Source organism: Pan troglodytes, chromosome 2 (assembly GCF_028858775.2).
Source record: "Pan troglodytes isolate AG18354 chromosome 2, NHGRI_mPanTro3-v2.0_pri, whole genome shotgun sequence".
NCBI classification, from domain to species: domain Eukaryota; kingdom Metazoa; phylum Chordata; class Mammalia; order Primates; family Hominidae; genus Pan; species Pan troglodytes.
This window is the reverse complement of record NC_086015.1, coordinates 63045703-63068309: the sequence shown is the minus strand read 5'-3', so window position 1 is coordinate 63068309 and position 22607 is coordinate 63045703. Positions and strand designations below refer to the sequence as shown.

The window sequence follows — 22607 nt, the reverse complement described above, 5'->3', positions numbered from 1 at the left end:
AGCTAAACTTTGTAATAATTTTGACTGAACATGAATTTTCCTGGACAGAATCCCAGGGAGGGAGGCAAACGGGGAGCACAGATACGAGCACAGAAGCTGTGGCAGGCAGGGAGGTGTGAAACCTGAAAGCCCTACTTGCTTTCTCAGCGGAGAGGCTTGTAGCCTTTGGCAGAATCTCAGCCCTGCTCACTGGCTGCCTGGATATAAACACGGTGCTGTTGGTGAGGCACAGTGGAAGTGAGACTGGCCTTTCTGGCTGTGTGGGAGCTGGATGAGGCCTGTTACTGCTAGCTTTCCCTCACTTCCCTGGTGACCTGTATGACACAGCACAGGAGCCATAATCCTTCTGGGAACATAACTCCATTGGTCTGAGAATCACACCCCCATCCCCCACAGTGGCCATAGAAAACCACCCCCCGCAAGGAAAATCTGAGCTCAAACACACCTAATCCTGCCCCAACCTGATGATCTTTCTCTGTTCACCCTGGTAGCCAAAGACAAAAGACATAATCTTTCTAGAGCCCTATGGCCTTACCCACCACCTCAGAAACCTGAATACTTATCTAGGCAACCCTAGGGTAAACTTGTTTCCTCCCAGGAAGCCCTCTGCTGATGCTCTCTTGAAAGCGCCACCTCCTGGCTGGAGACCAGCCAACATAAAACATTACAGCAACTCATAAAAGAACAACCCTGCCCCAGGAAAGGAGAAAATAACAACTAATTTCATTGCCTGTAACAACCTAGCTAACCAGAGATCCTGAGTCTGTCCATGTGACAACTTTACTGCCAGCACAATCAGCACTGGACGTGGCTCACTAAACAAAACTACAACCAAGGACTCATTTCACTCCCCTCCTACCTCCACCCGAGCAGGTGCTAGTATCCACAGCCGAGAGACCTGGAGACCTGAAGACAGATCACATCACAGGACTCTTTGCAGACACTCCCCAGTACCAGCCTGGAGACTGGAAGCTCTGCTGGGTGGCTAGATCCAGAAGGGAAATAACAATCACTGCAGTTCGGCTCCCAGGAAGCCCCATCCCTAGAGATGGAGAGACTACCACATCAAAGGAGCACTCCGTGGACAAAAGAATCTGAACAGCCCCTGAGCCCCAGATCTTTCCTCTGACATAGTCTACCTAAATGGGAAAGAACCAGAAAAACCGTTTTGGTAATATGACAAAGCAAGGTTCTTTAACACCCCCAAAAGATCACACTAGCTCACCAGCAATGATGCAAACTGAAAGGAGCCAGGCACATTCCTCAGCCCCGGGCTCAAAACAAACAAGCCCAGTACAAACACATCCCATCCTCCCATCCCACCACATATCGCCATATATCTCTCAAACTTCCTGAGCCCAGTACAAACACCACCAGGAAAGTCTCCGATAAGGGGACAGCCGTTTAAAGTTTTACTGAAAGAGCGGGAACCAAAAGAATTCCTTTGTTCCCCTGTAACTTTCAGGCTATAAAAAGCAAACACTCGCATTGTTCGGGGCCCTCTTGTATGCGGTGAAATGGAGGGACCAGGTTCGAACTTGTAGTAAAGATCCTTGCCGCTTGGCTTTGACTCTGGACTCTGGTGGTCTTCTTTGGGGAACAAACGGTCTGGGCATAACAAAACCAAGATGAAATCTCTTGAATTGGTAGAAAAAGAATTCAGAAGGCCAATTATTAAGCTACTCAAGGAAGGACCAGAGAAAGGTGAATACCAACTTAAAGAAATAAAAAAATACAAGATATGGACAAAAAAATCTCCAGATAAAGAGACAGCGTAAATAAAAACCACAACCTCTGGAATTGAAGGTCACACTTAGAGAAATGCAAAATACACTGGAAAGTCTCAACAAGAGAACCAAACAAGTAGAAGAAAGAACTTCAGAACACAAAGACAAGGCTTTTGAATTTACCCAATCCAGCAAATAAAAAAAAAAATGTTCATTTTTTAAAATTCTAAGTCTCCAAGAAGTTTGAAATGATGTTAAACAACCAAACCTAAGAATTGCCATTCCCAAGGAAGAAGATAAATCTAAAAGTATGGCAAACATATTTAAGGGAATAATTAAGGAAAACTTCCCTGCCCTTGCTAAAGATCTAGACATCCAAATACAAGAAGCTCAAAGAACATCTGGAAAATTCATTAGAAAAAGATCATTGCGTAGGCACATAGTCTTCAGGTTATCTAAAGTCAAGATGAAGGAAAGAATCTTAAGAGCTGTGAGGCAAAAGGATCAGGTAACCTATAAAGAAAAACCTATCAGATTAATAGCAGATTTCTTAGGAGAAACCCTACAAGCTAGAAGGGACTGAGGTCCTATCTCTAGCCTCCTGAAACAAAACAATTATCAGCCAAGAATTTTGTATCCAGCAAAACTACGCTTCATAAATGAAGGAAAGATACAGTCTTTTTCAGACAAATAAATGCTGACAGAATTCACCACTACCAAGCCAGCACTACAAGAACTGCTAAAAGGAGCTCTAAATCTTGAAACAAATCCTCAAAATACACCAAAATATAACCTCCTTAAAGCATAAATCTCAGGGGACCGTTAAAACAATAACAACAAAATTGAAAAACAAAAACAAGGTATTCAGGGCAACAACTAGCATGATGAATAGAATAGTATCTTCATCCCGAATGTAAATGGCCTAAATGCTCCACTTAAAAGATGCAGAATGGCAGAATGAATACAAATCCACAATCAAGTATCCGCTGTCTTCAAGAGACTCACCTAACACATAATGACTGACATAAACTTAAGGTAAAGGGGTGGAAAAAGATATTCCATGCAAATGTACACTAAAAGCAAGCAGGAGTAGCTATTCTTCTATCAGACAAAACAGACTTTAAATCAACAACAGTTTAAAAAGACAATAAGGAACATTATACAATGATAAAAGGATTACTCTAACAGAAAAATATCACAGTTGTAAATCAATATATACCTAATACTGGAGCTCCCAAATTTATAGAAAAATTAATACTAGACCTAAGAAATGAGATAGATGGCAACACAATAATAGTGGGGGACTTCAATGCTCCACTGACAGCACTAGACAGATCATCTAGACAGAATGTCAACAAAGAAACAATAGACTTAAACTATACCCTAGAAAAATGGACTTAACAGATATTTAAAGAATAAATGCAGAATACACATTTTATTCAGCAGCACAAGGAACATTCTCCAAGATAGACCATATAATAGGCCACAAAACAAGTCTCAATAAATTTAAGAAAATTAAAATTATATCAAGTACTCCCTCAGACCACAGTGGAATAAAACTGGAAATCAACTCCAAAAGAAGCCTTCAAAACCATGCAAATACATGAAAATTAACCTGCTACTGAATGATTGTTGGATCGACAATGAAATCAATATGAAAATTTTAAAATTCTTTGAACTGAATGATAATAGTGACACAACCTATTAAAACCTCTGGGATACAGCAAAAGCAGCGCTAAGAGGAAAGTTCATGGCATTAAATGACTAACTCAAAAAGTCTGAAAGAGCACAAATAGACAATCTAAGGTCACATCTCAAGAAACTAAAGAAGCAAGAACAACCAAACCCACACCCAGAAGAAGAAAAGGAATAACAAAGATCAGAGCAGAACTAAATGAAATGAAAACAAACAAACAAAAAACCCCACAAAAGATAAATGAAACAAAAAACTCATTCTTTGAAAAAATAACCAAAATTGAAAGACTATTAGTAAGATTAACCAAGAAAAGAAAAGAGAAGATCCAAATAAGCTTGATTAGAAATGAAACAGGAGATATTACAACTGATACTTCAGAAATACAAAAGATCATTCAAGGCTACTATGCACACCTTTATGCAAAGAAACTAGAAAACCTAGAGGAGATGGGTAAATTCCTAGAAATATACAACCTCCTAGATTAAACCAGAAAGAAATAGAAACTATGAACAGATGAGATTGAAGCGAGACTGAAATGGTAATAAAAACGCTGCCAACCAAAAAAATTCCAGAACCAGACCAATTCACAGCTGAAGTCAGCTGAGTTCTCTCAAACATTCAGAGAATGACTGGTACCAATCCTATTGACACTATTCCAAAAGATAGAGAAAGTGGGAATCCTCCCTAAATCATTTTGTGAAATCAGTATCACCCTAATAACAAAATCAGGACAGGACATAACAACAACAACAACAAAAACTACAGACCAATGTCTTTGATGAACACAGATGCAAAAACCTTCAACGAAATACTTGCTAACCAAATCCAACAGCATATCAAAAAGATAATCCACCATTATCAACTGAGTTTCATACCAGGGATGCAGGGATGGTTTAACATACGCAAGTCAATAAATGTGATACACCACATAAACAGAAGTAAAAACAAAAACCACATGATCATCTCAATAGATGCAGAAAAAGCATTTGACAAAATCCACCATTGCTTTACAATAAAACCCTCAGCAAAATCAGCATAGAAGGGACATATCTTAAGGTAATAAAAGCCATCTATGACAAACACACAGCCAACATCATACTGAATGGGGAAAAGATGAAAGCATTCCCCCTGAGAACTAGAACAAGACAAGGATGGCCACTTGTACCACTTCTATTCAACATAGTACTAAAAGTCCTAGCCAGAGCAATCAGACAAGAGAAAGAAATAAAGGGCAACCAAAATGGTAAAGAGGTAGTCAAACTGTCACTGTTTGCTGATGATATAATCATATACCTAGAAAACCCTAAAGACTCATCCAAAAAGCTTCAGAACTGATAAGTGAATTCACTCAATTTCAGGATACAAAATCAACGTATGCAAATCAGTAGCTCTGCTATACACCAACAACAACCATGCTGAGAATAAAATCAAGAATTCAACCCCTTTCACAATAGCTGCCAAAAAAAAAAAAACTTAAGAATATACTTAACAAAGTAGGTAAAATATTTCTACAAGGAAAAAACACTGCTGAAAGAAATCATAGATGACACAAACAAATGGAAACAAATTCCATGCTTGTGGATGGGAAGAATCAATATTGTGAAAATGATGATACTGCCAAAAGCAATCTACAGATTCAACGCAATTCCCTTCAAAATACCACCATCATTCTTCACAGAACTAGAAAAAAATCCTAAAATTCATATGGAAACAAAAAAGAACCTGCATAGCCAAATCAAGACTAAGCAAAAAGAACAAATCTGGAGGCATCACATTACCCAACTTCAACCAATACTTGAAGTCTACAATCAACAAAACAGCATGGAACTTGTATAAAAATAGGACATAGAACAATGGAAGAGAATAGAGAACCCAGAAATAAAGCCAAATGCTTACATTCAACTGATCTTTGACAAAGCAAGCAAAAACATAAAGTGGGGAAAGGACATCCGATTCAACAAATGGTGCTGGGATAATTGGCAAGCCACATGTTGAAGAATGAAACTGGATCCTCATCTCTCACCTTATACAAAAATCAACTCAAGATGGATCAAAGACTTAAATCTAAGACTTTAAACCATAAAAATTCTAGAAGATAACATCAGAAAAACCCTTCTAGACATTGGTTTGGGCAAAGACTTTATGACCAAGAGCCCAAAAGCAAATGCAACAAAAACAAAGATCAATAGATGGAACTTAATTAAACTAAAAAGCTTCTGCACAGCAAAAGAAATAATCAGCAGAGTAAACAGACAACCCACAGAATGGGAGACTATATTTGCAAACTATGCATCTGACAAAAGACTACTATCCAGCATCTACAAGGAATTGAAACAAATCAGCAAGAAAAACAATCCCATTAAAAAATGGACAAATGGTATGAATAGACATTTTTCAAAAGAAGATATACAAATGGCTAATAAGCATATGAAAAAATGTTCAGCATCACTAATTATCAGGGAAATGCAAATCAAAACTACAATGCAATACCACCTTACTCCAGTAAGAATGGCCATAAGGAAAAAATCAAAAAATAATAAACATTGGCATGGATGTGATGAAAAGGAAACACTTTTACACTGCTAGTGGGAATATAAACTAGTACAAGCGCTATGGAAACAGTGTGGAGATTCCTTAAAGAACTAAAAGTAGATCTACCATTTGATCCAGCAATCCCACTACCAGGTATGTACCCAAAGGAAAAAAATCCTTATATGAAAAAGACACTTGCACATGCATGTTTATAGCAGCACAATTCACAACTGCAAACACATGGAACCAGCCCAAATGCCCATCAATCAATAAGTGGATGAACAAAATGTTATATATATAGACACACACACACACACACCATGGAATACTACTTAAGCATAAAAAGGAATGAAATAATGGCATTTGCAGCAACCTGGATGGAATTGGAGACCATTATCCTAAGGGCAGTTACTCAGGAATGGAAAACTAAACATCGTATGTTCTCACTCATAAGTGGAAGCTAAGATATGAGGATGCAAAGGCATAAGAATGATACAATGGACTTTGGGGACTTGTAGGAAAGGGTGTGAAGGGGATGAGGGATAAAAGACTACACATTGGGTATAGTGTACGCTGCTTAGGTGATGGGCATACCAAAATCTCAGAAATCACCACTAAAGAACTTATCCATGTAACCAAACACCACCTGTTTCCCAAAAACCTATTGAAATAAGAAATAATAAAAATGGCTATTATTCATATGTGTTCTGATAATGTGTTCTGAATGTGTTTGTATGCATTAGGCACACACTATCAGCACACATGCAGAAGTCTCTGTGAATGGCAAGAAAATATCCTTTCCATTAACTTATCAGAAACACAAAAAATATCAGACATCAGAAGACCTTGCAAGATGAACATCCTGGATTCCCTTCTACTGCCTTTTTCCCACTTCACATTTATCTTGTCTTCTCTCTTCTTTGTAGCTTTTTCTATCCCTCTGAACTCCCTCCTGGGTTCCAGTTCCATCCTAGAAGCATAGCTGAAGGAGAATTCTAAGTTTCACCTGTCTCTCTATCCTAGTGGTCATGGTAGGTCCTTACCCTGGGCCCTGGGGTAAGAGGTGGGTGAGGTGGGGTTGAGAAGTCCTTCGGGTTCTTCACACTGGAACTTCTATGAGATGAATAGACTTTTCTCTACATATTATTGACTGTGTTCCATAGCTTAACGGCATTTAATATGCTAAATAAAATATCTGCCTCCTGTGGGGTGAGAAAGGGGAAAAGAGAGAAGGAAATCCCATTCTTCTGCACATATTCTTGGTGGTGAAATATAAGCTAGTACTAGGGCACTTGAGTGGAGGTGGGACTCAGATGCTTTTGGACAGTTGAGTTAGACAACTTCCCTCTCTATGTGGTCTAATTTGAATTAAGATTAGATATTTTAGGGGACTGGTGTGAATTTCTTCATACACATAACCTATTTGCATCTGGTGGTTTTATTGAGGGCCAATAGCCTCCCAGGAGAAAAATATTTAAACTCTGTTGACATATGTATGCCTACCTGACAGAGCTATGCCTAACTGACAGAAAATTGGGGAAATCAGATTTTAGGAGGGGCTTCAGAAAAGAATTCACCATTAGGAAAGAATATACAATGAGTTAGATGAGTAACAGTACCTGAAAGGATAAGGAAATATTGGTATGGGTAGGGCAAATAGTCAAACTTGTCCCAACCCAACCAACCTCATGGAATAGGCCTGTGAGTGTGTGTGTGTATGTATGTATGTATGTGTGAATTTTTTAAATTACAGAACTTTGGGACCCAGTCAGCTTCGCTGTGGGGACTTCCCCACCCCAAACACCTTATCTTACCTGGAAAAGACATCTTTCTCTTGGTAAATGAAAGAAGATACACATCGAAAAATCAGTATGGACAATGATGGTGGTAGGCAGTGTAAGTGGTACTCAGGGCGACAGTGTAGATCACTTTATTTAAATAGTTCCAATTGGGGTCTGGGCTTCAGAGTTAGGTCTGGACTAGCTGCATCATTTGAGTGCAATAGCTTTATTGCTAACCACTGAATACTGGGGCTCAAATAATTTTGCAGAAAGACTTTACTTCTTCCTGGCAACTGAGTGAAATTCACAATAACCATTCAGTTTGCTTCCTAAGAATAAAAACACAAAATTCTAGATTTACTGGTGTTAATGCCCCCCAGCCAAAGAACATCAGGGATATATCAGTAGTTGAAGAAGCTGGGTTCATTACTCATTGCAACAAGGAAGAAAATACACCATTGGGGAACCTTGGGTATGCTAGTAAGAGGATGTTAGAACTTATTATAGGATTTGGGCTTATGTTAGCTGATTTAGGGGAGGGTTTAGGGAAGTAGAGCTTTGCTCTGGATTGGATCCTGTCAGGAACCAGGGGTATTTCAATGATTGGGAATATTAATAAATCTTATATATAAGACAGGAAGAATGAAGTAAGGCTTAGCTATAATTGGTAAAGAAGCAGCAGTCACTCATATTAACCAGGATAGGGAAATGTTTAGTCATCTTTTTGATTTGGACCATATTCATGTTTTTATCTTGATTCATCATGGTCACAGAGTGGTTTTGTATGATGCTGATATTCTGTGAAACTGTTGGTGTTCAGTAACAATAGCAACAACAAAACACCAAAACCTAGCTGTGAGTGTCAGGCCAGCTTCCAGATGTCTTTGCTTCACTGGTGACATTAGCGAAAGCAGTTACATTCTAATTTCAACAACTTCAAACATGGCAGGTATTCTTTGGCAATACTGGTAACAATGGCAACTAAGTGGAATCCTTCATAAAAATGTTTGGTCTGAGAAAAAAATGCAGTTAAGTAATCACTTCTGAAGTGATTCCTGGCTACTTAGTATCCTCTTAAAGATCCTGGAAATACACAGGCATCCAATAACATTGGATTTCCTGTTACTAAGCAGGTAAGAGCTTAAAAAATCCAGGCTTGAATATTAAGAGTTAATGAGGCTGGGCGCGGTGGCTCATGCCTGTAATCCCAGCACTTTGGGAGGCTGAGGTGGGCAGATCACGAGGTCAGGAGATCGAGACCATCCTGGCTAACACGGTGAAAACCCGTCGCTACTAAATACACAAAAAATTAGCCGGGCGTAGTGGCGGGCGTCTGTATTCCCAGCTACTCGGGAGGCTGAGGCAGGAGAATGGCGTGAACCCAGTGGGTGGAGCTTGCAGTGAGCCGAGATCGCTGCACTGCACTCCAGCCTGGGCGACAGAGCCAGACTCCGTCTCAAAAAAAAAAAAAAAAAAAGGAGTTAATGTAAATCCTGGGATAATGAAAAGGGCCTATGATATTTGAATTACACATATGTACATCAAATCATTTAAAGAATGTTAGCGAACCTTTCTTTCATATTAAATTATTCATGTATAGTTAGAGTTTTTAAAAAATATGTCTGGTGTCTGTTATTTGTAAAAAAAAAAAAAAAAAAAAATCATTATAGTAGATATCTCCTTTTGGCTGCCCAATATCCATCTTCCTCCTTCCCTAGAAGAGGACCCAGAGTTTCCTTTGGGAAACAATCCTTCCCCATTCCTAGTTACATGTTTGGGTGGTACCCCATTCCCAGCCAATCAATATATCTCATCTCCTTGCTTGCCGGGACTGGTTTAAGAATAAGCACTTAATCTAGCCTTAAGCTTATTTATCTGACCAAAGTGTTTATTTCAGAGATAGGCATATCCCCTGAACTGATCCAAATGAAGGTGAACTTCAGGACTTTAGCCCCAAATGCTCTATTTAGCGATATCAGAATGTAAAATTGAGAATGCTATAGCCATTTTGTAAACCTAAAGAGAGCCAGCCTAACGACTGAGGCAACCTAGAGGAAGCAGCGTGGAGAAAGGAAACCTGATGATGTTTCTGATCTCTAGATGCAGCTGGATCTACTCTAGGTTGTTAAGAAATCAATGCCAAGTCCAATGTCATTAAGTTTTCCCCTTATGTTTTCTTATAAGAGTTTTATAATTTTAGGTCTTATGTCTTTGATTCATTTTGAGTTAATTCATGTATATGCATTTAAAAAGTAAAGCAAGAGTCCAATTTCATTCTTTCTCATGTAAACATCTAGTTTTCTACAGCCCTTTTATCACAAATCAACACTAACTGGCTTTAGGTTACAGAAAGTTATCCAAGAAAAACTTGCTACTTAGATCTAACTTTTCTGTTAAAAACCTTGATCATTTATGTCATTGTAAAACAAATTAATACTAAATATCCACTCAATAAATGTATTCCTTTCAAAGATGCATTTGGCAAACGGTCGTTTTTCTAAACCTAAGTGCTTGCTATGTAAAGCTACTTTATTTAGGAAAGTATTCATACCTAATTATCAAACTACTGGGATAGTTTTTTTGTTTTGTCTTGTTTTCCTGAGAAAGCTTTCAAGTGGTAGCTGGTTTTGGAAATTTTAAAATGATGCATGACTTTTGAAGTACTTGGTCATCTATAGGTACAGGCAAGAAATAGTCCCCATAGGATCTCATGGACCTGAGAAGGGGGAAAAACCCATTTGAGGAGAAAATCTAAAAACAGTAAAGCCCTCAAAAACTTTCACCATTCCATACTTTCTGGAAAAAAGAAGACACTACTATTTTCAAATCAACTGTCAAATGAATAACTTTGGTATCATTAATTTTTCTTGCTTAAAACTATAAAATAGGCCCAGTTTCAAAACTTTCCTATCAACTCAACATTATCATTCATAAAGCTATTCCATAATGTATAAAAAATTAACCCTTCAAGTATTAAACATTTCTAGATTACTGTGTAGCAAATTCTCATGAAACAGATATCTTATTTCTTCCCATTAGCCAAATAATTAGATTATGTACTGTAATCAAAATATAAACTACAACAATATTGTGGTAAATACAGTACATTCTTAGTTCAAAAGATATTATTTCTTGTCAAATTGATAATCATACTCATCTAAGTGGAATGGCTATATTGGCATATGAAGACTGCCACCCTTTAAAAACTGTTTCTAGTCTATTCCATTTTAAATACTATCCAATATCCTTTAATATTAATATACCAACAAATTATTTTTTTCAAATCACTTTCTTTGTAGAACAAAGACAAACACTTTACAGCTTGTAAAGTGACTAATCTTAAAGTTGTCAAATTAAGTTAAGCAATTTAACGCAATTACTAAATGTACCAACTTCTTAAAAAATTGTAGCAATTAAAGAAATTGTTTCACTGTCTTTTATAGGGAACATAAATAACTTGGTTTATCTTTTATAATGAACATAAATAACTTGGTTTAAGCCAAGTTGTTTGGGCAGGCTGGCTTTTTTATTTTTTTTTCTTTTTTTCAGAATTCTGCTAGATATCCTTGAAGTCATAGTCAAATCCAAGTTTTTGTTCATAGCTTGCATTCAATCAAATTGAGGAGTACTTGCTATTGTAAAGTTGGATTTCCACCTTTCTCTGATTTTGAATTCATACTGTTAAAGTACTGCACATTCTTATTTTTGCTTTATTGCTACCATTGTCATTGTTAATGGTGGCTCTCACCATAGGCAAAATACCATTGATAAACTTGGGCAGCTTTCAGATTTGCCCATTTCCTGGACAAGCAGTATATCATACTTGCTAATGAAAATCCAACTCTGAGTCTCCTGAACTTGTTAGAAATTAGGACGGTCAGATGACAATGTTTGGCTTTGGACTATTACTTTCTCTTTAGGAAGTGAGGACACTGAAATAAATGGACACTGTTTCCTTCTAGTCTTAAGTTGAATAAACAGGTGATCAAAACCAAAAACACCTGAGTAATAAGACTTATTGATTCACTGTAATTATTCATTTTCAATTCTGTAGCTCATTTTTTCATTGACAAATTGAGGTTATTAATTCACCCTTTTAGTTGTAGATAACTGATAAACATATTAATTAACTCATGTAATCATAAGAGGAAGAAAAAAATAAAGTAGGGCAAAGTTGTGGATTTCACTTCAACTATGGTGTCAAAAGACCCTTTTCAGAGACCCAAGTAGATTGTTAGAAGCCTTAAGATGTCCCCTAGATTCTTCCCAGATTTTCATTATACCTTTTGCCATCCTTATTATTAACAGCTGCCCAAAGAAGATATTCACATCAACCCCCTGGAGCATGTAAATGTTTCCTTATTTGGAAAAATTGGTCTTTGGAGATGTGATTAAATTATCTTGAAATAAAGAGATTGCCTTGGATTATCAAAGTTGGCCCTAAATACTATTACAACCTCTTTATAAGAGACACACAGGGAAAACACACACAGAAGAGAAGACAATGTGACCACGCAGGTGAGACAGAGACTGGAGAAATGGAGCCACAATTCAAGGGGTGCCAACAGCTGCCAAAAGCTGACGAGGCAAAGAATGGATTCTCCTCTAAAGCCGCTAGAGGAGTATGGCCCTACTGACACTTTGATTTTGGACTTCTGGCCTCCAAATGAAGCCACAATTCAAGGGGTGCCAACAGCTACCAGAAGCTGGATGAGGCAAAGAATGGATCCTCCTCTAAAGCCACTAGGGGGAGTGTGGCCCTACTGATACTTTGATTTTGGACTTCTGGCCTCCAGAACTATGAGAGAATAAATTTCTGTTGTTTTAAGCTACTCCTTTTGAGGTAATGTTAGAGCAGCCACAGGAAACTAATATACCCGCCCAATGTTACTCCCTGTGATTGAATTCATGATATTTATCACAAGTTGTAATTATTTGCTATTTTATTTATCATCTGTCTCACTCCCCTGTGTAAGCTCCATGAAGGTAGGGCCATTCACTGCACACCCAGTCTCTTAGCATAGTATTTGAAATATCTTATGTTCCTAGAAACTATCTGTTAAAAAGAATTAGTGGATAAATGTCCCCCACAGATAAGTCTTGTAAGACAGAGACCATGTCTATTGATCACAATTGTCAAAGCCTCCAGCACAGAGCCTTACAAGAAACTGCTGTTGAACTAAGTTTGCCGGTCTAGAAATCAGGAATTTTGGGTTCTAGACACTATACTGCAATGTATAGCTGTGCCATGGCCCCTACCTCTATTTCCTTTCCATCTATTATTTGGCTTAGAATGTTCAAGAAGGTTTGTTCCTTATCTGCTCTTCTTATCCTTGATAAGGAGCAGGTCCAAATAGCATTTATTTTCGCGTCCCTTACATAATCCATAATAGTTAGCATATGATACGACAATAAATGTTTGAGGTTTTTGGGTGAAGTGGAATGATTCTGGGCTTTAGACTCAAACATAAATGAAACTCAATATTGCATCCTTGAGTAAATTCCTAATTGACTCTGAATCTCAGTCTTCTCAAATGAAAGGAGACTAACCCTTACCTCACAGAATTGTGAACCTGTGAGCCACTCAGCCTATAGCAGGAATTTTATGAGTGGTACCTGATTAGCATTAACCTATGCCATTGACCTAACTCAACCATGAGTGCAGCATCAGATAAGAGTTCCTAACTGGTGCTGTGTCCGGAATCGGTGGGTTCTTGGTCTCACTGACTTCACGAATGAAGCCGCGGACCCTCGCGGTGAGTGTTACAGCTCTTAAGGTGGCGTGTCTGGAGTTTGTTCCTTCTGATGTTTGGATGTGTTCGGAGTTTCTTCCTTCTGGTGGGTTCGTGGTCTCGCTGGCTCAGGAGTGAAACTGCAGACCTTCGCGGTGAGTGTTACAGCTCTTAAGGCAGCACGTCTGGAGTTGTTTGTTCCTCCTGGTGGGCTCGTGGTCTCGCTGGCTTCAGGAGAGAAGCTGCAGATCTTCGCGGTGAGTGTTACAGCTCATAAAAGCAGTGTGGACCCAAAGAGTGAGCAGTAGCAAGATTTATTGCAAAGAGTGAAAGAACAAAGCTTCCACAGTGTGGAAAGGGACCCCCAGCTAGTTGCCAATGCTGGCTCGGGCAGCCTGCTTTTATTCTCTTATCTGGCCCCACCCACATCCTGCTGATTGGTAGAGCCCAGTGGCCTGTTTTGTCAGGGCGCTGATTGGTGTGTTTACAATCCCTGAGCTAGGCACAAAGGTTCTCCACGTCCCCAACAGATTAGCTGGATACAGAGTTTGGACACACAGGTTCTCCAAGGCCCCACCAGAGCAGCTGGACACAGAGTGTCAATTGGTGCACTCACAAACCTTGAGCTAAACACAGGGTGCTGATTGGTTATTTACAATCCCTGAGCTAGACATAAAGACTCTCCACGTCCCCACCAGACTCAGGAGCCCAGCTGGCTTCACCTAGTGTATCCCGCACTGGGGCCGCAGGTGGAGCTGCCTGCCAGTCCCGCACCGTGCGCTCACACTCCTCAGCCCTTGGGTGGTCGATGGGACTGGGTGCCGTGGAGCAGGGGGCGGCGCTCATCGGGGAGGCTCGGGCTGCACAGGAACACACGGAGTGGGTGGGAGGCTCAGGCATGGCGGGCTGCAGGTTCCGAGCCCTGCTCCGCGGGAAGGCAGCTAAGGCCTGGCGAGAAATCGAGCACAGTGCCGGTGGGCCAGCACGCTGGGGGACCCAGTAGACCCTCTGCAGCCACTGGCCCGGGTGCTAAGTCCCTCATTGCCCGGGGCCAGCAGGGCTGGCTGGCTGCTCCGAGTGCGGGGCCTGCCAAGCCCACGCCCACCCGGAACTCCAGCTGGCCTGCAAGCGCGGCACGCAGCCCCGGTTCCCGCTCGAGCCTCTCCCTCCACACCTCCCTGCAAGCTGAGTGAGTGGGCTCCAGCCTTGGCCAACCCAGAAAGGGGCTCCCACAGTGCAGTGGGGGGCTGAAGGGCTCCTCAAATGCCGCCAAAGTGGGAGCCCAGGCAGGGGAGGTGCCGAGAGCAAGCAAGGGCTCTGAGGACTGCCAGCACGCTGTCACCTCTCAGTGCCATATGACTTTGGCCAAGCCATTTAACCTTTCCGAGCCACAGCTCCTTAGCCAAAAATTGGCAATAGTACCTTCCATGTAAGAAGTGGCTCTGATCTAGAAACAAAATAAAGTAACTTAATAGTTACACTTAAGCGAGTGCTAGTCTCAATAAGTTATTATTTTCTACAAAAAAATCTTGGCTTCCTAGGGTCTTCTGAAACAATGAAAGGGTCCAGCAGACCCTCTTACTGCCTCAACGAACCCAAATTTGGGAACCTTCTAAGCAAAGGCCGCGTGAGGGTTCCATGAGTCCATGACTGTATCCCTCAGGAACCTACCAGTTATCTGTTTACCACGAGGAGAGACCAAACCGATGTGAGAGTACTCTAGAAGAGTCCAGTACCTGGTATAGCCCTAATCCACGCTGAGTTTAGCCTTTTTAGTCGGCAGAGGTCATGACCTAAGTAAGGAGCGTGCTGCTCACCGTTTGGACCGCCCACCATTTCTCCAGGAGTCCCGCGGTTACCTGGGCAACGCTACGTCACCGCGTATCCTCCCTTGCCCGTCGGCGAGAAGCCTAGAGAGCGCAACGCGCAGGCGCCCAGTGGGAACCAATGGGCGCGGCCGGAACGCCGGTGGCGCTCGGCGCTGCTCTTTCGCGGTTTGATTCTGGGGTGGGGCGGCAGCGGGAGCGCGCCTGCTTTTCCTAGGCCAGCGGGCGGTTGTCTGTGGCTCCGCGACTGGGCGCCCCGTCACGTAGGTTACACGCACAATCACTCCCCAGGGACGGCCCGGAGTCCGTCCAGGCAGCTGCGCCCTCCCCAGACCCGGGCACCGCGGAGGCTGGAGCCGCAATGGTGCTGATCGAGGGCGGGAGACGGAGCTGACCAGGGGCCGGAGGGGCTGAGAAGAGCCTGCCCAAGTCTGGGCCAAGCACGAAGCCCTTTCCCACCCGTCGGGCTCCTGGTTCCCGCCAGCCGATTTCCAGCCGTCAGGGTCACGCCACTCGCTGGAAACCCTGAACTCTGTGCCCCCCAAGCCCTGGGCCCCCTGCGGGAATGTTCAAAAATGAGTACCAGGTAACCCGAAACGGTTCTCCAACCTGTCTATACCTTTCTCCTCTTGGGTGAGGTAGTCCGTGATCGGGGTGAGGATAAAGTGCACCCTCTATCCCCATAATAAGGTCTTTTTCAGGGGTAAGACAGAATTAATGGGTGAATGCTGTTGACCCAGAGAGAAGGAAAAAGTTACCAATGTCTAGGCGTATGATTTGGCTTTTGTTCACTCTCCAACTCAGTGTTTCTTAAGATGAATTAATTGTCTGTGATTCTACCTAAAATGGAGATCTTAAGCCCCACTGAAACCTCCTGAATCAGAATCTTGAGGGCAGGGCCCAGAAATCTTGAGTTTTAACAAAGCTCTTTGGAGACTCAGTATTCATGCAACACTGGTATCTCAGAAGCGATTTAGAAGAGTGAATGAGTGAATGCATGCATTGTTACATCAAGAAAGAAAATAAGCACTTTGGCTATGTGCTGTTTTATTTTTCCAGAACTGGGAGTCAGTGAATCTCAGACGTTGGAGTACATCAGGCTTTCTTGGGGTGCTTGTAAACATGCAGATTTCCTGACCAGATCTGGTGAATCCGAATCTCTGGATGGGGGTCACTTGATTTAGCTTTTTAACTACTTCCCCCAAGTGATTCCTATGCAGGGGGTCCAAGGATCACACTTGGAGAAACACTGCTTCTGGGTCGTCCTCAGTCACTTTGAGTATCCTAGAGTGTCTCGACCTGCTTTCCTCACCTCACTGGACACCTCCCTTCCTGGTCTCCTCTCCTCGCCTTTGCAAGAGGTTACACTCCTTGTTTACAGTCTGTTTACCATGTTAGTCCTGCTGTTCTGATGAACGTTTGTTACTGTATCTAATCAGTTCTCTACCCGTCTCCACCTCTTTATTGCTTCTGCCTTTTCATTCACCTAACACTACTTGCCTCATTATGAGTGCTCTCGGAGTAGTCTGCAGTTCTCTTTCTTCTGTCTCATTCGTTATCACTAATTGGGCTAGAACACTTTTAGAGAGTTTGTCTCACTTCTTATAGGTAATAATATATTATCAAAAAAACATGTGCCCACTACAGGAAACTTGGAGGACATGGGAAAGCAAAAAGCAGCAGGGAGAGTTTGCCGTCTCACCAAGTATGAGGGCTTTTGTCTTTTAAAACAACTAGCTGTCTCAAATTTAAATTCATAGTGAAATATGACCTGCCCTCACAAGCTATAGTAATTCTATCCCATATACAGTTTGCACGTAATACTGCCTAAGGAAGAAGACATTAAATGTCTTACCTCCAAGTGATCGTGTGTTATAACTCAGAGGCAAAAATATCTTTATATTACTGAGAAAAATTAAAAGCTGGAAATTCCTTACAGAAATTAGATTTGCTCACATATTGTTTATAATTCAAACCGTATTTAATCCTCATATCGGATTCTCATTTTTTGCAATAAATTCTTCCTTAGAGATAATTATCTTATTTAATTCCCCTTTCTTAAATAATTAAAGCTTATGGACATTCAGTAATATCTTCAGTGTGCTTACATAAGTGTGTCCTTCCATGTTCTCATGTTTACAATGGGGAACCAGTAGGCTGTCTGTAGACACAATATTTGATTTCTCTTATACAGATTTTATAGATCTTCACATTAATTTGTATTACATACGTAAAAATATCTTGTAGGAATGCTCAAAATAGGAATTTCCAAATCCCTCCCAGGCCTTTTTATTGACCAGTACTAAACTGTTTAATTTCCCTTCCCATTTTTTGAATAAACTTTGATGGTGCTGTTGAGCCCCTGCTGTGAGCTGAGTATTGTGCTCAAGGTTTAATGTTTAGTATTTTATGTAATCCAACAACCCATTTTACAGATGGAGAATCAAGAAGTTAAGTAACTCCAAGTTCAGATAGTTAAAAAGCCAGTGTTGGAGCCTCAGTCAGTATGACTAGAAAGCTTGTATTTGGAGATAACTACCTGAATGTATTGGCCTGATTCAAGAATTGCGTTTAAACCCTTTAGTGTGGTTGCAAAACACAGTCTGTAAAACATAAAATGTTTTGCAAGAATGATCTGTATGTGTCAAGTAAGCGAGTCCCCCACTGAGATACTGTAGGGTTTGTATGGCACAATTGATTTAATGTTTGTCATGCTTTAAAAACAGATTCTTTAAACCATTAATCCAAGGTGACGCAAATCAGAATGGTTGTGGTTTAGATACAATCAAGGTATAAAGTAGGAGTAATAACAGGGAGAATGTTTCATCCCAGATCAGCTTAACTGACAGATGCCAGGAACACTGGTTATAGACTATGTGGTGGATAATACTTCCTCGTTAGCATTGTCTTTTAATATTTTATTTTCATTTTCTAGGGAGGTGCATTTGTTGAAATTTTCAGTGCTCAAGGAAAAAATCCTGGAGCAAAATGGAAGATCCTTGGTAGTCCATCTGTGATTTGGAAAGTAAGTATTAGAAATTAGAGCCACATAAATCAGGGGAAGAAATGTGAGTGAAGCTTATAGAAGAAAGGGCGTGATCAAATTTCAGAGCTGTTTTTCCTGTTCTTTCACTCCAAAACCCTTTCATGACATTGTTGGCTGCAGCTGTCCTGGACACCACTCTTCAGTTGTCTAAGACTTTGGCACACAGGTCATAACCCTTCTATGTACTCCATGCCCTGCTGTATATCATTTTAGATGACTTCAGTATCTGTAAGAAAAATCTCTCCTAGTCCTGGGCTTCTCAGTTTCTTGATTTCTTCATCTTTAACAACCTCTTCCGCTCTACTTCAGCATTCATCCCTACTGTCTTACCCTGCTCCCTGTCACCACAAACTATAGGACCTCTGAAGTTACTGAGACATTAAAATGTCCCTTTCTGATCCCAATCTTTATTCTTAAGGTCGCTTGCTCAATTACTCCACTCTCTTCTTCAACTTCATTGGGAACTTTAGGCCATTGACTGTTCTACTTTTCCTGTGTTTTGTTTTGCTTTATTTATTGATTTAATTAATTAATTAATTAATTTTATTTGTCTCCCTTTTCTCTCCAGCCCAGAATCCATCATCCATAATTTCAGTCACTTTCCAGTCCACACCTTGAATGCCCTTGCTCTTTGTCCTTTCACCATGCCTCCATATTCTAGTTCCCAGCAAGTCTTGGAATAAAAGTACTAAGGCCTGAGCCTGCTTTTAAGTTATTTGAATATGGGATTTTTTTTTCCCTGTAGATCTGAAGTTTCAATTTTACAGTAGAAGCCAAATAAAATATCCTGTGATAACTACTGTTTTCATTTTGTTCTATAGGAGTTTGATAAAGAAGTTAAAAGTTTTGTGTTTGTCCTGGAAGGCAGCAGCCAAACAAACAAAATTCAGTTACCAAAGGAGAATAAGCAAAGCCGTAAGTAATATTTTTAATATTGAAACTTAACATTTTGTACTCAGAGTTCTGCTTTTATGTCTCATAAACAGGCACATTAGTATGACTTCTACTGACATCTGTTTATGTAAGATGATAGAATTTTTTTTTTAATTTAGAGGGCAACTAACTATGCTAGGCACTATGCTAGGCCTTTAAAAAAATATATTCTACCTCACCATCTTCTAGAAATCTAGTAGTATCTTAAAGAAGATTTAGAAGAGTATTTGGCAGCCATTAATTATGATAATAATAGCATTTATTGAGCACTTACTATGTGCCAGGAGCTTTGTAAACATTTAATGTTTATGAACTCTTTTAATCCTCCTAATGGCTCTTTTACAAATGAACAAACTGAGGTTGGTTTCTCATCAGGGCTAAACTTTGAAATAAAATCAGCATTCCTAAATTACAAGAAATTAATTTGTGAGAAAAAATGTATCAGAAATAAGATATAAAGCATAATTTAGTGACATGTCAACTCATATACTTATTACCTTTTAATATTAATCATAAAGTATATATATGAATATGTGATTTAACAAAGACCCATAGAATCTATTTCAATTCTTGTTTACTTTAGAAATTAAGATCAGCATTTCAAAGCAGAAGAAACCCTGAGAGATAACGCAGATTTATCAGAAGCCCAGTTATTAGCAGAGACAGGGTTACAATTCAAGGCTCTGCTACTAAATTAGACCTTGAGTAAACTGATTGATTTAAGGAATATGATTTATCAGAATGATTAACTAGATTTTTCATCAACTACGTCCTATGTTTTAAATATAAATTTCAGGTGATTTAGCAAATATAAAGTTTTTTTTTTACATTCATCATTTACTTATTCCTTCTTTCATTCATTAGAACATTTATCGAATACCTACCATGCATGAAGCTCTATAAAAAGACCTGTCGTTGGTACCTGATTTTATCATTTTAATTCAGTTTTCTAAACTTATATACGTTCTGTGCTTTATGTGCCATTTCAAGCTACTACATGCATATTTTAGATTTCTAAGACATAAACTAGCCATAGAAGTTATAAGTGAAAGATGATTTATTTTAAAGTGGTTTGCCAGTGTTTCTTTCTAAACTACGAAAGAGACTGGAAAAAAAAAGAAGAGATAATCATCATTAAAGATAGTTTTTAATTTATTGCCACTTAAAGATTATGCTTTCCTAATAGTTTCTGCATGTGTGTGTGTGTGTGTGTGTGTGTCTGTAATAGGAGGTTTTTTGCATTTCCATATATATTTGTACTTATAAATGAGGTGAACTAAGATGATCCAGGGAAACCTGTCTGAAACTGTGGTTTCATCTTCTTGCAAGAGGCACAGGACATCTTTTTAAGGATATTGGTTTTGTAAGACATGTAGATACATTTGACTTTCAGGAATATGACTTTGTTCTAAGCCAGTGTTAGTTCTTTTGTTTTTTTCTTAACTTATAAAGCCCACCTGTATTTTCATTTAATGCCCTCAGTATCTATGCACATGGTTACCTTATTAATAAAATCAATCACTTTTAGTAACCTTTCTCATTTGATTCTGAGATAGAGTCCTCCTCTACTAAAGACTGAATGATTAAATACAAGCTCTGCTTTTCCATTTTTATCTGAAGTTTTTTTTTTAAGAAATAAACCAAGTTTAATGTGTCATAATTACTTTTTTAAATGGAAAGATGATCATTTTAATTGTAAAAAAACAGAAAAATCTTTTAATGTATTTCTTGTACAATGCCTTATAATTAAAAGTTAATCTGGCTTTTCTATATCATGTGTAGCACTGTAACAAATGAAAGTTTATATAGTCTGCCCTGCACTGATGCCTTTAAGGTTATTTGGAATTTTTGATAACAGAAAGTTATAGCTATTTTTACTTGTGTAAAATGACCTTCTATGTGAAGTTTGTATGGTTAAATTTAAATTGAATGACATGCCTTGAATAGATAATTGGCTTTTAATTAACATTTCTAAATTCAATTACCGTTATGTATTCCTATTTTAAGAGTAAACATCCACTTTATTTATGCAAACTTGACATTAGGTACCCTATTTGTGTTTCTGTCTGTATTAGGTACTACTTAGGAAGAAAGTTTAGTAATGAAATTAAGTATGTTTTTCGTTTTAAAAAATAATATTTCTGATTTAACTTGTATTTGAGGATCTCAAACACATAAAATAAAGGAAATTATGATATTACTTATCAGAATTGTGCACTTCTCTAGGGCAGGGATCTTCCTGAATCATCTTCTTTGTACCCTTAACTCAGTGCCTGGTACATGGTTGGTGTTCAATAAGTTTGTTAAATTTGCCATACTATGAAACTATGACAATTTGGGTCATAATTTTTCATTGTAACCAGCTGGCCTTGATAATGAGACTTGAGTAAACCCTTCACCAGCTAAATAAATAAATCCCTGCTGCTCTTCACTCTGGAACACATTATATAGAGTTGCCCATATGAGAAGCAGCTCTGTCACACATAAACATATGTCATTTGGAGGGTCTTCTTCAGAGCTTTCTGTTGGAGGCTCATGTTTGAAACCATTGTTTTCTCTGCCTGTGGCATCTGAATCAAATGATGTGTCTCGGGGGAGTAGCATCCCTGAAGCCTGGCATTGTTCTGCATTTCAGCTGCTCTGGAGGATGAGGTCACCTTTATGAGGTTTCCCCAGGCCTCCTCAAGCCCCCACTTTAGTATCATTTTTATCTTGTCATGACTTCCTCTGTTTAAAACCCCTCAGTGGCTTTGATCTGCCTCTATTTTCCTGAATCCAGTGGACAGTTCTCAGCCCTCATCTTACTTCACATATTAGCAGCATTTGAGAAAGTTGACACCTCCTTCTTATATTTTCCTCACTCATACCCAAGATGTCCATACTCCTAGTTTTCTTCCCATTTCACTGTTCTTCTTTCTTAGCCTCCTTTTGTGGTTCTTCCTCTTTTCCCCAACTTGAATTAATGTTGCAGCGTCCCTGGACTCAGTCGTTGGCACTCTATCTACACTTACTCCCTTGGTTATCAGCTTCCAGCTCATGGATTTAAATGCCATCTCTGTCTTACTCTAGCTTACATTTCCAGCTCAGACTTCTCTCCTAACTCTAGACTTCTTGAATATCATCTTACTTACTTGACATTTCTATGCTTGGACAGCTGAAATACAATATGTCCAAAGCCTAACTTCTGGTCTTTCCTCCTCGAAATTCCTTCTCCTTCAGGCTGCCCCATTTCTGCTGTTAGCAACTTATCTTTTCAGTTGCTTAGAAAAAAAGCTTTTAAATCAGCTTTGATTTTTCTTTCTCTTCATTCAGTCTATCTGGAAGGTCTTGTTGG

The 22607-nt window shown here is 39.6% G+C and overlaps 1 protein-coding gene and 1 long non-coding RNA gene across 50 annotated transcripts in view; one reads left to right on the top strand and one right to left on the bottom strand.

Annotated features, from left to right (window-relative positions):
• LOC129143627 (uncharacterized) overlaps positions 1 to 15317 on the bottom strand; it is a 66338-nt gene extending 51021 nt beyond the window's left edge. Inside the window, exon 1 of the long non-coding RNA XR_010155266.1 lies at positions 15205 to 15317. This is a non-coding gene — a long non-coding RNA (uncharacterized LOC129143627). The remainder of the gene's footprint in view (positions 1 to 15204) is intronic.
• A 44-nt stretch (positions 15318 to 15361) lies between these two features.
• The window catches only part of CFAP20DC (CFAP20 domain containing), a 304345-nt gene continuing 297099 nt past the window's right edge, over positions 15362 to 22607 (top strand). For 11 of the 49 annotated variants that reach the window (XM_054682027.2, XM_054682023.2, XM_024355550.3 and 8 more), the window contains exons 1-3: positions 15362 to 15880; positions 18230 to 18319; positions 19162 to 19255. In XM_054682027.2, coding sequence (XP_054538002.1) covers positions 15860 to 15880; positions 18230 to 18319; positions 19162 to 19255 — 205 coding nt within the window. In that variant the 5' untranslated portion in view covers positions 15362 to 15859. Of the gene's footprint in view, positions 15881 to 16351; positions 16656 to 18229; positions 18320 to 19161; positions 19256 to 22607 lie in introns of those variants that run through there. The other 38 variants (XM_063805967.1, XM_063805963.1, XM_063805959.1 and 35 more) reach the window with 19 other exon arrangements.